General features: G+C 42.3%; 1 protein-coding gene across 1 annotated transcript in view; it reads left to right on the forward strand.

The window, feature by feature from the left end:
• The first annotated feature begins 932 nt into the window (after window positions 1–932).
• TRIM55 (tripartite motif containing 55) overlaps window positions 933–16,286 on the forward strand; it is a 134,422-nt gene continuing 119,068 nt past the window's right edge. Inside the window, 7 exon segments of the mRNA XM_030215139.1 lie at window positions 933–1,233; window positions 3,063–3,195; window positions 3,198–3,234; window positions 10,047–10,212; window positions 13,397–13,431; window positions 13,433–13,467; window positions 13,470–13,489. Coding sequence (XP_030070999.1) covers window positions 1,072–1,233; window positions 3,063–3,195; window positions 3,198–3,234; window positions 10,047–10,212; window positions 13,397–13,431; window positions 13,433–13,467; window positions 13,470–13,489 — 588 coding nt within the window. The 5' untranslated portion in view covers window positions 933–1,071.

Genomic DNA, 16,286 nt, shown 5'->3' on the forward strand with positions numbered 1-16,286 from the left:
CCACAAGCTGACAGCAGAACTGGCTACTTTTTAGTACGGCTTAATACAAGGACCCCTTAGTGTAGCCTCACCCCACCTTAGCCTCTCCAAACAAGAGTCATCAACCGCCTATGAATGCATGTTAAAAAGTTCGTATACATATTTTTAAAATATCATTGATGCAAATATGTGAAATAAACCAAAAACTGTCTGAAAAATGAGAAAAGAAAGTGAAAATGGCTTGACAATGTTTTTTTCTGTGCATATCCCTAGGGGAAATTGAGAGGGAGGGGAGAAAGCCAGGACTCTAAGAGCTGCAGTGGGTTTTGCATATGTTTTAGCTGTAATTTCCCTTTAAACACTTGCAGGAAACTCAAATTTTGATTACCACATTTAAAAACTGGTGCAAGACTCTTTGTCTGTCCCTTTCCCCTTATTAGAAAAAAATGTAAATTCGTTTCAAAAAGGTTGGTATTTTAAAGTTTATTTGAATATTCCAATTAATTTAAAGCTTACTTTCTATCTTTTTGCTTCAGTATTGCTTTGAATTTTTAGCTGTAGTGGTTCAAAGGTCACATGTCTCGAAAGAGACTTAAGATGCAAAGAAAAGGGAGCGAGTGGAATTTTAAGATAATTCATTTCCCGTTATTTTTCTCAAACATAATTTACAGTGCAGGCTCTCTATTTTTGGCCTGAGAGATAAAGAATGAACCTTTTCATTATCCATTTTAACACGTATGCTTTCCTTAAATGGTGAGTGATGCATTGTCACTAACAACTGCCTAGTTCTTTTATGCCCTCTCACTTTCTTTTAGACAAGACTGTTGCTCATTCATCCCTGTGATCTGTCACCTGCTTGGATCCATCCTCATGTCACTTGCATATATGGACAACTCAGTATTGCCTCCGGTGACATCATTTCTAAAATTAGCTCCAGCTCTCTTCAGCCCACCCTTAAAACAATGTCCTCCAGCCGGAGGAACTCAAAGGACAACAGATCACAAAATCTCTGGAATGATTTTAGGGGAACAAACTTGGGAAGTGGTCAGCACGGTATAATTTGGAATTTACACTCCTCAAACTAGCTGGGAGATGAGCTCCTCTCTCAATTACTTTTCCAAAGAGCAGCAAACCATGGATAACTTGGAGAAACAGCTTATTTGTCCCATCTGTTTAGAGATGTTCACAAAACCTGTGGTTATTCTACCTTGTCAGCACAACCTATGCAGAAAGTGTGCCAGTGATATTTTCCAGGTAGGTTTTTGACGTGGCGGGTTTTCAATTTGATGAGAAGAGCAATCTTTTCTTTGAATACATTCACTGTAGAAGTGTCATCTTTTTACATAATTACTGTTGTGGATTTGTTTTTAATAGAATAGATTTGTATTGATTTTATTTTTTCTTTATTAAAGTCAACGCAATCTGTAAGACTCTATTGCGTAGAATTTTTCTAAAATATATAATAACACTGGAAGAATAACCCACTATCCTAAGGCATTTAATTCTAAACTTACTTGTGCCTCACTGTTCCACATCCTGACAAGAATGACTCAGACACTTATCTGTCCACAGTAAACTAAAAATATCAATAGATATAATAGGTTTAAAAATGATCTGCTCATTTGTTTCTTTAGTGAAAGTCCCACGTATGTGTTTGTGGCATTTTGGGCTAGATTCTATATATGGCACCTAAAAATTCAGCACGGAAAAAAGTACACCTACTACTACTACTATTTAGCATTTCTATAGCGCTACAAGGCGTACGCAGCGCTGCACAAACATAGAAGAAAGACAGTCCCTGCTCAAAGAGTTTACAATCTAATAGACAAAAAATAAAGTAAGCAAATCAAATCAATTAATGTGAACAGGAAGGAGGAGAGGAGGGTAGGTGGAGGCGAGTGGTTACAAGTGGTTACCTAAGTGTATTCTCTAAAGTACACCTATATTTTATAGAAGAGGCTTAAATTGCTGTGCGGTATATAGAATACGCCAAGGCCTCTCCACGTGACCAAATTTAGTTGCAGCCATTTACTTTATGTTTTACTTGGAGTAAATCCCAATGCTTAAACTGGGCTTACAGCAGGTGAATTCTATAACAACACGCATAGATTTTAGAAATGCCCATGTCCTGCCCACGGCTATGCCCCCTTTTCAACTATGTGACTTAGGGCCCTGTTTACTAAGGTGCGTTAGTGTTTTTAGTGCGCCTACACTTAGGGTCCTTTTACTAAGGTGCGCTGAAAATGGCCTGCGATAGTGTAGACGTGTGTTTTGGGTGCATAGAATTATTTTTTAGCGCACCTACAAAAAATGCCTTTTTTTGCCGAAAATAGACGTGCGGCAAAATGAAAATTGCCATGCGTCCATTTTGGGTCTGAGATCTTACTGCAAGCCATTGATCTAGCGGTAAGGTCTCATAAGGTAACCGGGTGGTAATGGTCTACGCGTGTCATAAAATAAAAAATATTTTTCAGATGCGTGTAGTGGACGCAGGCCAAAATTGAAATTAGTGCAAGGGCCACGCGGTAACTGGGCAGAATCTCCAATTTGGTGCGCATAGGTGCCTATGCAACTTAGTAAAAGGACCCCTTAGTGTGCACGCTAACCATGTAGGCGCCTATAGGGATATTGTAGGCACATACACGGTTAACGCATGTACATGGTTAACACGTGTTAAAAATGTTAACGCCCCTATAATGCTGCTTAGTAATCAGGGCCCTTAGAATTTAAGTGCACCACGTTACAGAATATGCTTCGCTTTCCACATTGAAATTAAGGCGCAGTATATAGAATCCCAGGATTTGTGTCTGAATCAAAAATAATTTACCAGCACCTCATTTTCTCAATAGTTGTCACAGAAATTAAAGAATTAAACAACTCCCTCTGTTTAAATTACTTCTGCTTTACTCCATTCATTCTTGACCACTTCAGAAAAGCTGATGGCACAATTCTTGTTTTCACATTATCCCTAAAGCTATGAGCCAGCGAAAACAAGAAACAGAGAGGAAATCCGTATCTTGAATGTATGCAAATATTTGTGCATGGTTTTGCTAAATGGCTATTTTATTGTTTTGCAAGAACAGTCCTCCAACCCATATTTACTAACAAGAGGAGGTAACACAGTGGCATCAGGGGGTCGATTCCGATGCCCATCCTGTAGGCATGAAGTGATCCTAGACAGGCATGGAGTGTATGGACTGCAGAGGAACTTGCTGGTGGAAATATCATTGACATTTATAAGCAGGAATCTACCAGGTAATGCACTGATTGGTAGCTATAGCATTGTTGACATTGATACGGCTTAAGACACATGTATCATGATTTATTGCTGTAGTTCTCCCCATGTGTACAGTGCTGCTTTCCAGGAGTTAGTATACTGTAGCCTATTATATGTTAAAGTGTTTGATCACAAAACTCACAAAACCTTCAGGCTTTAAATTCTGATAACCAACTGCAGAAAAATCTAATCTACTCTAATCAAACACGGAATTTGTTTACCTTGCAAATCCCAACTGGTGCTTCTAGGTAGCTAACAGAATAAGAAGCCAATATAATTTATATGGGGAAGTACATTAAAACGTTTTTAAAAAGTCACAATTATCAAAGAGAAAACTCTTAAAATTTATCAAAAAAGTTTTCAGGTTTTAGCCAAGAGAATTCAATATGAACACTTTTTTTTGGTCCTGGTAGTTTCCTCTTGCTGTGTTGTCCTTCCAGTTCAACTGGAATGAGGACCGGGGTCAGGAGTCATTATTCCCAACTACCCAGGCATTTTTGCCCTGTTTTATGTTTCCCCCCCCCCCCCCCCCCAATATACCCAATTTGGCCATTACAGTGCCAAGGTTTTAGCTGAGGACCATGAACCAGGTCTCCCTCCAGAAATCTACAATCTGACCACTGGATGTCATCCTTAAATGATGGCAATGACTCTCGACTATCAGCAACTGTGAACATTGTTTCCACAGTGTCCTCAACCTAATCAACCCAGAAAATGAAAGGCTTGATTGGGGATTAAATGCGGTAAGGGCTTCCGCGCTAACCCGGCAATAATGGGGCATGTCATGGGTGGAGAATAGGCGTGGAAGCCTTAATTAGCTACTGTGTTTCCATTAGCGAATGCTAACTGGCCAGCGCTGAGTTTAAAACAGAAATATTTCCTCAAATTATTACTTTAAAAGGAGTGAAGCCTGTGAAAACCTGGGATTACTTTAATCAGTGGGCTTTGAATTAGAGACTTACGTATATGTATTGTTAAATAACTTCTGGTTTTTAAAAGAGAAAGAATGTAATCAGATGTATTATTTCTAACTAATATTGGACAATAAGTATGTTTTCAATGAAATGATTATGACTATACACCATATTGGCCTTGAAGAAGCCAACCAGATGATCAATGTGAATAATGAATTAGACGAGTAATATCTGGGGATAATCAGGTTAATGCCACATTTTTTTCTGTTTATTGTAATTGATCTCCTTGTCTTGTTTCACTCTCCCTATTTAGTGGTCTAAGGAAGAGAATAGAATTACCTGACTGAAATAATTCCTATATATTACTTCCTCTGTATTTCCGGCAAGTTGTTTTATCGCTTGTAAAAATTTAAATGGTTATAAATAAAAAATTAAAAAAAAAAACAGGAGTACTTAGTGCCTCCTGTGTTAATTTTTGCAAGTTCCGTGTCCTAATGGAAAAATTAGCATGGGACCTGCAAATAAAAAAAATAAAAAAAGCCCTAAATACTGCTGTGTTGAATCTGAGGGCCCCCTTTTACAAAGCAGTGTACACATACCACTGCTTTGCCACTCGCCAATCGGCACTACTACTGGGCTGTAGTCCTTTGCCCCCAATGCATGCCATTTCTGGTGCTGAAAAAATAGTTTTATTTTTTTAGCACCGGGGGCTTACCCAGCAGTAATCGGGCAGCCCCGTGTGCGGCCCGGTTTCCAACAGGTTAGCGCTGGGAGTCCTTACTACCTCCTAAAAGTGGGGTGGTAAGGGCTCCCTCTGGAAATTGCTGTGCAGCAAGGGTTTACACTTACCGCACCGCCATTTAAAAAAAATCCTTTTACCCGCTGCGCTAAAAAGGTACCTTGATGCCTGGCAAATCCATGCACCAATGTCACTTCTGGGCCCATTTTACCACAGCTTTGTAAAAGGGGCCCTACATTTGTACCTGAGGCAGTAGAAGGTTGATAAACATGCTCAAGATCACAAGGAGCTGTGGTGGGATTTGAACTCTGCTCCCCTAGTTCCCAGCCTGCTACACTTAACCATTAAGCTACTCCTGCAGTTGCTCAATTAAAGAGTACTTAGGGCTTTTTTTTTTTTTTTTTTACAAAGCTGCGTTAGCGATTCCTGCATGGCAAATGAGAGGAAGCCCATAGGAATTGAATGGACGTCCTCTCATTTGCCGCACAGAGAATTGGTAGCGCAGCTTTCTAAAACAGGCCCCTAGTTTCTTAAATGAAGATGAATTTTCAGCTGAAAGCTTAGGCTTCCAGGATTGACTGAAAGTAGGGTGCAAATTTAGGAGAACAGCTTAAAAAAAACATATCGGACTATTATTCTGCTGGTTCCTGTGTTGAGAAGTGAATCAGGCACCTGATATTATTTGTTTACAAGTTTGAGCTGTTTTTAGTTTTGTTTGACTTCTTTGTAGTGTATGTAAGTGTGACCTCCCATTGTTCCCATTGCAATTAATAATGTGCTCTTCGGAAATATTTATTAGCTGTATGATTTAGATAACTAGTTAAAGGATTTAAATTGTGTAAGTAAAGTAAAATGTGATGTTCTCTGTGCTACAATTGTAATCAGCCTTGAGCTGAAAGGTAAAGTGGAATATAAATGTCCGTGTTAAATTAAATTGAATTAAATTAAATTACACTGACACCTGTGCCAATTTCCCATTGTGATCTCAGCTTTCCTGGTATTACCTCATGGATAGTTTACACCATCACCTGATCAGGGAAGCAAAACAGAAGGTGACTCAGATTCCTAGTTTTCCTGAAACATCCAATGGATCAGTACCTATTTTAAGTCCTTTAGCAGCACAGTGCTCCATTGGTTGTATTTAGAAATATTTATGGAGCCCAAACTGTACTGGAAGCTCTTCTGAAGCCAGAAGCTGACTGTATATGTTGAGTTTGTCAGCTGGGATGGCCCCTTCACCTCCTACTTGTTCTAGAGTACTGAATTCCTATGGATTTTAAAGTCTTGATGTACTCACAGAGGGGTATTTTTCATTCTCCTATCATTCATTTTAGAGAGCTTGTGAATTCCAACCCACACTACTTTTGCATATACTAGCTCTGGATTATTTAGCTATGTTTCTTTTTCATTACTGTGCATGCCAGTCTACTTTCTTTTGCTACGTACTTTTCTAATGGACAGAGCCAGCAACTGAGGCACTAGATGAACCTTTAGCCATGCACCCTGCCCTTCCCACCCCCATCCCCAGGGGTAGTTCAAAGCCATACCCCTCCCCCCACAGTCCAGCTTCTTCCCTTCCCCTCGCTACCTCCCCAGGTAGCCAGCATCCCCCCTTCTTCCAACCCACTCCAGAACCAGTATCTCTCATTCATCTCCCTATTTCCAAAGAAGTTCAGTTTTAATGTAATTGAGCACCAAATGATTACACATCATCCAGTCCACCCACCCACCACGTGTAAACATGATTCAGCCATGGTAGAAACCTCCAGCCTAAGGTTGATGGGTATGAAAAAATGCACAATGTCAGCGTTCATATGAAAAGATAAATCCTGCTTCAATAAATAATCAGTTAATGGCTGCAAATAAATGTTACCTCACACAGCAAAGAACCCTGTGACTCCCCTGAAGTAAAGGGTTTTTACCGTGACTCCTCTGACCCACGAATCACCTTTTGGATATGCTCTGATGGAAAAAAAAGAATTGAACCATTTCAGAATTCCAGAGTTATCCATCTCAAACAACTGCTGCACCAGTAGTCCCCAGTCCACTATAAAACTGGCTGTGGCCACATCAAGTACTGTCAGCACAGCTAAGGAATGTCAGTCTGGACATCCATGCAACACAACCAAAATAGCAGCGGAGACTATTTCAGTGCTATACCCACACATATAACATTTCATTGCACCCTCATCATGGACAAGTAACAGAGTGCCTTTATTTTCTTGTTTAGGACGATCCCAATATTACACGTTGCAATATGCACCATAAACAGTCCCTCTGCACAGCAATCATTGAGTCTGTAGGCTATTTTTTTTCTTACAGTAAGAACAGACTTGTGCTACTGTTTGTCAATCTACCTTTTGCAAATCCGATCTGTGACTCCTCCACTAACACTGGTTCAGTATCTAGCTTTTGGTTCAGTATTTTTATACATATTTTTTTACTTGTATTAATTAGCAATGTTTGTTCATTTTGAATTCTGCTGTGGTCCTTTCCTGACTTGCAATGCTGAATTACTATGTCTGTGGAGGCAACTCTAGCCTAATGGTTAGTGCAGTAGCCTGCAAACCAGGGGAACTGGGTTAGACTCTGACAAGTCACTTAACCCCTCCATTGACCCAGGTACAAAATAAATACCTGTATAATATGTAAACCACTTTGATTGTAATCATGGAAAGCTGGTATATCAAATTCCATCCTTTTCTGTTTCACCAAGGTCTGACGTAATATCAACATTAGTTCCTTGTTGAACATTCACCAAAGAAACATCTTCTCTTTGCTTTAATGAGGGTAGACTGAAGCCTGCCTCCTGTATGCCTTTTGCTAATATTAGGTTATTCAGCTCTTTCTGTATCTGTTAGTCAATGTAAGATTGATCTATTTTCTCTAGGAAATATTCTGGCCCCATCTAACGTAACGGATCTTGTGACATAAATATTTACATCTTTTTGAAAATGTATTTAATTTGTCTTTGGCTCATTATACATCTGTTATTGTCATCAAAGGGCTATTCCTAAACAAAGCATGGCAACTTCTCATTCAAAATAAACAGTTTAAAAAGGACTGGTGCCGAGGACAGACATCTCCTTCCTCCCCTCCCAAAGTTTTAGGACTATGACCTACAGAAATTTCTCTCCCTTCCAGAAGCAGAACTGTCCCAATGAATTCCAGCCTCACTCCCACCAGAATTTAAAAAATTGGACCAACTGACTTTCCTGTCAAAAATTCACATTTGCGACCAATGGACTTTCCTGCCCTCAGTTTCCCACCAAAATCTCCTTTCTTCCTGAGGAAACCACCTATCTGAAGCCTGAGGTGATCAGGTTTGAGAACTCACTATATGGAAAGACAAACTGCAGACCTCACAGATACCCTGAAGAAAGTTACAGCATAATATAGCTGAAACAGTGGTTCTTGTCCCTCACCTGTCACCTTCCCCTAACCCTCCCCATCTGGGGTGTAGCAGGTCCCTTCTGTGATCTTGTCTGGGTATCAGCCTCTTATACTGTCTGAGGCACTAGAACAGTCCTCTGTCACCATGGCAGATCCCAACCCATGCTTTATGTATGGTATCGTCACTGAGCCTTTGCCCTGCCCAGTGGCGTACCAAGGGCAGGGTGGTGGGGGCGGTCCGCCCCGGGTGCACACTGCTGGGGGGGGTGTCAGCTCCTTTGGTTCCCTGCTCCCTCTGCCCCAGAACAGGTTACTTCCTGTTCCAGGGCAGAGGAAGCAGGGAACCAGCTGAACCAACACACCCCCAGCGGCGTGCACACGGCAGGCAAGAATGCACTCGGGGGGGGGGGGAGGGGAGGCCTGGGTGATGCGCCGAGGGTGGGGGGTTGATGTGCCGAGGGGGGTTGTCATGCTGCAGCCGGAGGGGGGGTGCGCAGCAGCGAACTGCCCCGGGTGGCAGCCACCCTCGCTACGCCATTGGCCCTGCCATAACAAAAAGATGTTTTCTGTGGCTCAGCACTTCCCCTCCTCTCCACATGTCCACTTCTTCTGAAGTGAGGTTTCCCTTGTGGGACAAGAACTGCTACGTTGGAGCCAATACAAACCTTCCTATGCAGCCTTTGCCACAGATTGTAAAATGACAAGCATGACATTCAAATATGCCTTACAAAAATGTCTAGGTGTGAGGGCCATAAATGCTGATATTTGGTATGTCCAAGTTTCTGAAATTGCCGAAAACTGTAAACATTTAGGCTGCAAAACATCTATGCCTGCCATTGTACAAAGGCAGCAGCTTCTGTGGCTCAGAACTGAAAGAAAAGCCAGAGTTGTTTATAGACAATTTCGGTAGTACAGCATTCTTTTATTTCAATTGCTTTTGCAAGTTGATGCTCTTTATATTGTTTTTGCTAATGGTGTATAAACCTTGTTCCGTTTCTGTGCCGTGCTGATTAATTTTTTTTTTAAAGCTTGCTGCTAAATGTTTTTCACTGATCTGAGGGGAATTTCAACCAGGCACCTCTGAAAGTCAAAGCCAGTGCTTTGGCCACTAAGCTACTCTACGGACTCCTAGGTGCAAAATGTTTACCAGGGAAATACATTTAGCTTTACATTAGTCTGACAGACTTGAGTGTGTCCTGAGGGCTACATTGAGAAACACTTCATAGGAAGCAGGTTCTGCCTTCTATAAAGGCAGTAATATTTATTAATAGAGAGGGTCTGAAAAATGCCATTCTGCGATAGCAAATCCCACCTATTGATACCATATATTAATCTGCAGGCAGGATTTGTTGGTTCACAGAATATGAAGTCAGAAGCAGGGAATAAAGGGCAAATTCCCCATGTTCCTTTAGAATGGAGCTGCAACTTGTTTTGTCATTTATAGTATAGAAAGATTTTTACCCAGAGTTTGCTATCAACTCAAATTATTTCCTGTTTCTCTCATTTCTAGGCATATTGGGATTTCACCTGTATCGCCAATACAAAATGAAAGACTTCTAATCCCAGAATGCTTAGAGATGGGAGACCCAGAAATGGTCCAAAGCAGCTTTGATGGATTTTGGTTAGCTGTTAATTCTGCTTTCATCTAACATCACACTTCATGGTGGTACATTCATGAATTCTTGACCATTGAAGCAGATTTCTGTAACATTTCTTTTTATATAACTGATTGCTTTCATTACAGACCTGAGCGTAAATCTGAGCAACCTGCGTGCGATGAACATGAGGACGAAAAAATTAATATCTATTGCCTGAACTGCGAAGTGCCAACGTGTTCCATGTGTAAAGTATTTGGAATACACAAAGACTGCCAGGTTGCTCCGCTCTCACATGTTTTCCAAGGACAAAAGGTGAATATGTTTTCACTTGTAAGCCTATTTCTTATCTCTTAGTTCCATTAAGTAATGCCAGTTCCACTTGGTGCAACAGAAAAATCCAACAGATAAAAAAAAAAGAGTCCAATAAATTTCAACAGCCAAAATAACCTAACAAATGTGGAATACTATATACTGTTTTACAAAAGAACTTCCTTTGTATATTTTCATTATTTATTTCTTCTCCTTAAAAAAGACATTTAGGGCCCAATATTTAGAAAAGGCTGGGCTCCTTAATTTATGCTGCTAAGTTAGCTTCCTAAGGGGTCCTTTTACCAAGCTGCGCTAAAAAGTGGCTAGCACTCTTGTCAGAGTGTGGGTTACATAAGAACGTAAGAGTAACCATACTAGGTCAGACCAATGATCCATCTAGCCCAGTATCCTGTTTTGGTTTCTATTAGGTCACAAGTACCTGGCAGAAACCCAAATCGTGGCAACACTTCACACCATAAATCCCAGGGCAAGCAGTTGCCTCCCATGTCTGTCTCAAAAGCAGACTATGGACTTTTCCTCCAGGAATTTGTCCAAACCTTTTTTAAACCCAGATACACTAACTGCTGTTACCAGCTCCTCTGGCAAAGAGTTCCAGAGCTGAACTATTTGTTGAGTGAAAAATTTTTTCCTCCTATTTGTTTTAAAAGTATTTCCATGTAACTTCCTCAAGTGTCCCCTAGTCTTTGGAACGAGTTAAAAATCGATTTACTTCTACTCGTTCTACACCATTCAGGATTTTGTAGACCTCAATCATATCTCCCCTCATCCGTCTCTTTTTCTGCACACTGCGGCCACTTTTAGCATGGCGGTAAAACGGCCAGCTTTCCATATTTTTTTTTATAATGGCCATGTGCTAATTTCCCAATTAACACGTGGTCATTACCACCACCTATTTAGAAGGTGATAAGCTCCCACCTACTCCTGCGCAAATCAGGCAGGGTGCGGTAATGTACCTGTGCTATCTGATTAGCACAGGGCATATCTACTCTCCGACCCCAGAAACGCATCCCATGCCAAAAAATAAAAAATTTTTTAGCATGGGAGTAGCGCACACTAATGGCCAAACTACCATGAGATTCCTCAGCATGTCCTGTGGCAGTGTTCTTTTATTGCACGCTAGTGCCTATCACGGCTTAGTAAAAGGGCCCCTAAATTTGTTCTCTATTAACAGCCAAATTTAGGAGCATTACTTTTCAGCTGAAAATTCATCATAATTTTGGAGCTTAAAAGTTATGCTCAAAAATTTAGGCCTGCGTGACTCCACCTGCAATCTGCCAAAACCCCTCTCCCAAACATCTGAGTCACATACAAGCAGTGGCATACCAAGGGCAGGGCGGTGGTCCACCCCGGGTGCACGCTGCAAGGGGGTGCAGGAAGCAGCTGTGTGGCTGTTGGCTCCGCCGGTTCCCTGCTCCCTCTGGTGTTACTTCCTGTTCCAGGACAGGGAACCGGCGGCGCCGACAGCCGCGTGACTGCTCCCTACACCCCCAGGAGGTAAGAGCGATGCGCTTGGGGGGGTGGAGATGATGCGCCAGGGGGTTGTGCAGTGGTGATCCGCTCCGGGTGGCAGACTTCTACACATGAGGTGATTTTATAAGAGACCGTTTACTTGTTTTAACGGCATTTTTATATCCAAAAAAGCCTTTATAATTTTACCCTCTCAAAGCCAGACTTCTAAGTAGAGCAACATCACCCATAGTTGATGGCCTGAAAAATGGGACACTGATCTTACTACTACTACTTATCACTTCTATAGCACTACAAGGCATACGCAGCGCTGTACACCAAACAAGAAAGACAGTCCCTTCTCAAAGAGCTTACAATCTAAATAGGACAGACAAACAGAACAGGTAAGGGATTAAAGAGGTTGGGGATAAAAGGGTACAGGGCAAGTGAGTAGTGGTTAGGAGTGAAAAGCAGCATTAAGAGGTGGGCTTTTAGCCTGGATCTTGAAAACTAATCAAACATGTATTGTTAGTCCAATGAGCAGGTATTTTTTGTTGACTTTTATTTCTTCAACGAATCAAAATTTGTATAAGATGCTACTGGTTTTAGGCTTCTGTTGACATCAATGAAAAATATTATCTTGCTTAGATCTGAAACCGAGGTGCATTTTCACAAAATCTGAGCATAGCCATGAGTATTTTATGTTATTTTGTAGGCAAATGCTTTATGTTCACTAAAGTATGAATGTTTTTATGTTTAATGAACGGTATGTATGTTTTTTTGTTACCCACTTTGGGTAAAGTCGAGATATACAAATTGAGACGTTGATAAGCCCAATGCGGGCTTACCGCACGCTAACTCGGTACTACTGCCGGCCCAATGCAGCTGTTGGCAGTAGTTCTGGCTTGAGTGTGTGTCATTTCTGGCGTGGCCGAAAATTTTTTTTATAGCACGACACTAACCCGGCGATAATGGGGCATCACCATGCACTGCCCAGTTAAAGCCGGGTTACTGCGGGAGCCCTTACTGCCACCTCACTGGGTGACGGTAACTGCTCCCTGCCGCATGGCCACACGGTAAGATGTATCTTGCCACATGGTCATTTTGGGGGGGGTGGGCTTTTACCTGCTGTGGTAAAAAGGGCCCCGGCGCATGGGAAAATTGCTCCTGCCGCTACCGCAGGGCCCTTTTTCCCGCGGCTTAGTAAAAGGACCCCACAATAAATAAATATTTATTTATTTATTTAATTTATATATTCCCCTCCCAAGAGGCTACAGAGCAGTGCAGTTCTGATTTTCTTATGGGCATATTATAAAAAGGAAACTTCAGAACTGACTTTGCTAAATCACTTTTGGTTAGATATATTTTAAATAAATAAAGCCAACTTTTCATGGAAAACACAGATTTTAAGAGTAAATTATTTCTAGGGAAACAAAACTGATGTTTTTTTTCTTTTCCATTTTCTTCCCTTAGATGCTAAATTCTGATTCAACTATATAAGTACCATAGCGTAATCCCAGGCAAGCATACAGCTTTCATAGTGTACCTAGGGGCACTTGATTAGATATGAAGTACCCACCTAGGTGGACTGCCATATTGTATTATTATATGAAATACACAGAAAATTAAAAAAAATGTATTAAAGTGCTGAAAGTCAAATTGCTATTGACATAGTGGAATTATTTACTGTGCAAGTAATTGCTTTTATGCTAATATGCAGTCTGAGCTCAGTGATGGCATTGCACTGCTGGTTGGAGCATGACAGAATTCAAGCAGTAATAAGTCAGCTGGAAACACGTGCAGAACTGTTGAGGTATGTTCTTACTTTTATAACTAGGCTCTCAAATAATCCGCTCTCGTTTATTGGTCCAGTAGATTTCTCTTGTATGCATGATCCTGGGCCTTCAGCCTGGAAGGCTTGCAAAGGGTATTATTTCAAAAAGGATTTTTAGGTAACAAAAGGACAGTCCCCCAAATCTATATATGGTGCCTTAAGTTGTTCTGCAATAATTTGGCCGCATGACGCACATCTTAATTGATTATAAGCCAATCAGCGCCAATAATTGGGTGCTTAACCCAATTAGCTGCACTAATTGGCTTTAATTAGAATTTACACGCAACTTTCTAGGACATATTCTACAATGCAGTGCACGTAAATTCGAATGTGCACAGTCATACAGAGGTCATGGTTATGGGCGTGGAATGGGCGGGCTCTGGGCATTTCAAAAAAACTATGTGCACTATTATGGAATCCACCCTATCTATCTGCGCCTAACTTAGGTGCAGGTATTTAGGCTTGGTTTTAGGTACATGTGCATATTCTATAAACTGTGCTAACTTAGACATCAGTTTATAGAATCACATTAACTGCATGGTTTTTAGGCGCTGATTTTTAAAAGGCGCAATTTGAAGAATTTGGGCCCAGTATGCGCTAAGGATATAAGTGCTGCAAAAAAACTGATTTATGAGAAACTAGCAGCATTTATTTATCTAGAGCTTAAGAACCCTTTTGGAGCTTTTGGAAAAGGAGAGTCATTTTCCAGGCAAAAGGTTTTCTGTTTATTATGGGGTCCTTTTACTAAGTTGTGGTAAGCACTAATGCGTGATTACACAGGTGAACATGCACTACCATGGGACATGCTCAGGCACCCCGCAGTAGGTTTTGCATGTGCGCACCGCTACCTCTGTGCTAAAAAATAGTTTTCATTTTTTAGTGGTGAGGCAGGTCTGGGGGTGGAGAGTAGGTATGTTCTGAGCTAATTGGTTGCGCAGTTACATTGCTGCATGCATGGCCGCCGAGAGGGGGGGCAGGGGGGGACAAAATTCCCCAGGCCCGGGCCTCCAAGAAAGGCTCAGCCCCACCCCCGAGGTTAGGCCGCTGCAGTCCCCACCCCTCCCCCCTCCGTCCGCCACTGGCCTGGCCCCCTGCATTGAAATCATCACAGCGCCTCCCCTGTCACCATCCGTGACTGAAAGCACAGCAGCGGCAGATCAGATTCGCTTCCCTTGGGCCTGTCCCTCCCTGTGTCCCGCTCTCGTCTGATGTACTTCCGCAAGGGCGGGACACAGGGAGGGAAGCCCGAAGGAGGGAAATCCGATCTGCCGCTGCTGCACTTTCAGTCACAGAGTGAGGTGACAGGTGAGGCGCTGTGATGATTTCAATGCAGGGGGCCCGGCCCGGTGGCGGACGGAGGGAGGCGGGTGGGGACTGCGGCCCAGTGGCCCGGGGGGGGGGGGGGCGGCGATGACGACGACAACCTCTCTCGGCGGCCCTGGCTGCATTCTAACTGATTAGTACATGGTTAGCATGTGAACCCTTATCTCCTACAAGATAGGTGTCGTAAGTGCTCACACGCTAATGGCCATACGCTAATAGGGAAAATGATCGCATGGCCATTATTTGCCGAAATAGAATAATCAGCCAATTCCAGCAGTGCTAAATGTGGCCTTAGCATGTGGGAAAGACCTGCGTTGGGGGTAGCGCAGGCCACCTTTTAGCCATGCTTAATAAAAGGGCCCCTATGTTTCTTAGATTCTTGATATAAAAACTGTCCAGGACTAAAAATAAGATGTTTTGAGCTAGACCTGTTTTTAGAACGAATAAGGCACAAAGGTTGCTCTAAATGACCAGATGACCACTGGAGGGAATCAGGGATGACCCCCCTCCTCTTACTCCCCCAGTGGTCACTGATCCACTCCCAACCCCCCAAAATGTGATTAAAACATTACTTACCAGCCTCAGATTTTATACTCAGGTACATTAGAGCAGCATACAGGTCTCTGGAGCAGTCTAGTGCGGGGTGCAATGTACTGCAGACAGATGGACCCGAGCCCATACCTTCTTCTACCTGTTACACTTGTGGTAGAAACTGTGAGCCCTCCAAAACTCACCATAAAACCCACTGTACCCACATATAGGTGCCCCATTCACCCACAAGGACTATTATACTGGTGTACGGTTGGGGGTAGTAGGTTTGAGTGGGTTTGGGGGGGCTCAACAGACAAGATAAGGGAGCAACAGTGAGATATGTACCTGGGAGTATTCATTTAAAGTCCACAGCAGTGTCCCCTAGGGTGCTCCATTGCTCTCCTGGGATGTCTGGGGGACCAGTCTATTAAAAATGCTGGCCCGTCCTACATTCCAATGGCTTGATTTTCTACATTTTTCACTTGGACTTTTTTTTCCCAAAAATTGTTAAAAAAACATGTACAAAGCACAAAACCTAGTTCGAAACGGTATTAAAAAAAATGATAAGACATTTTCCTTTTTTCAAAAATGACCTTCTTTTCTATTTGGATTTTGGATGTTTTCTGTAAAACGTCCAAAGTTGGACTTAGATGTCATTTTGAAAATGCCTATCAGGGGCATTTTTTGAAAGCGAAGGGCGCCCATCTTCCGACACAAATCGGGAGATGGGTGTCCTTCTCTCAGTGTCGCCCAAATCGGCATAATCGAAAGCCGATTTGGGCATCCCCCAACTACTTCCATCGTGGGGATGACCAAAGTTCCCGGGGGCATGTCAGAGGTGTAGCGAAGGCGGGACTGGGGCGTGCCAAACAGATGGGCATCCTTGAGCGATAATGGAAAAAAGAAGGGCGTCCCTGACGAG

The sequence above is a fragment of the Microcaecilia unicolor genome, chromosome 1 (genome assembly GCF_901765095.1).
Source record: "Microcaecilia unicolor chromosome 1, aMicUni1.1, whole genome shotgun sequence".
NCBI lineage: Eukaryota > Metazoa > Chordata > Amphibia > Gymnophiona > Siphonopidae > Microcaecilia > Microcaecilia unicolor.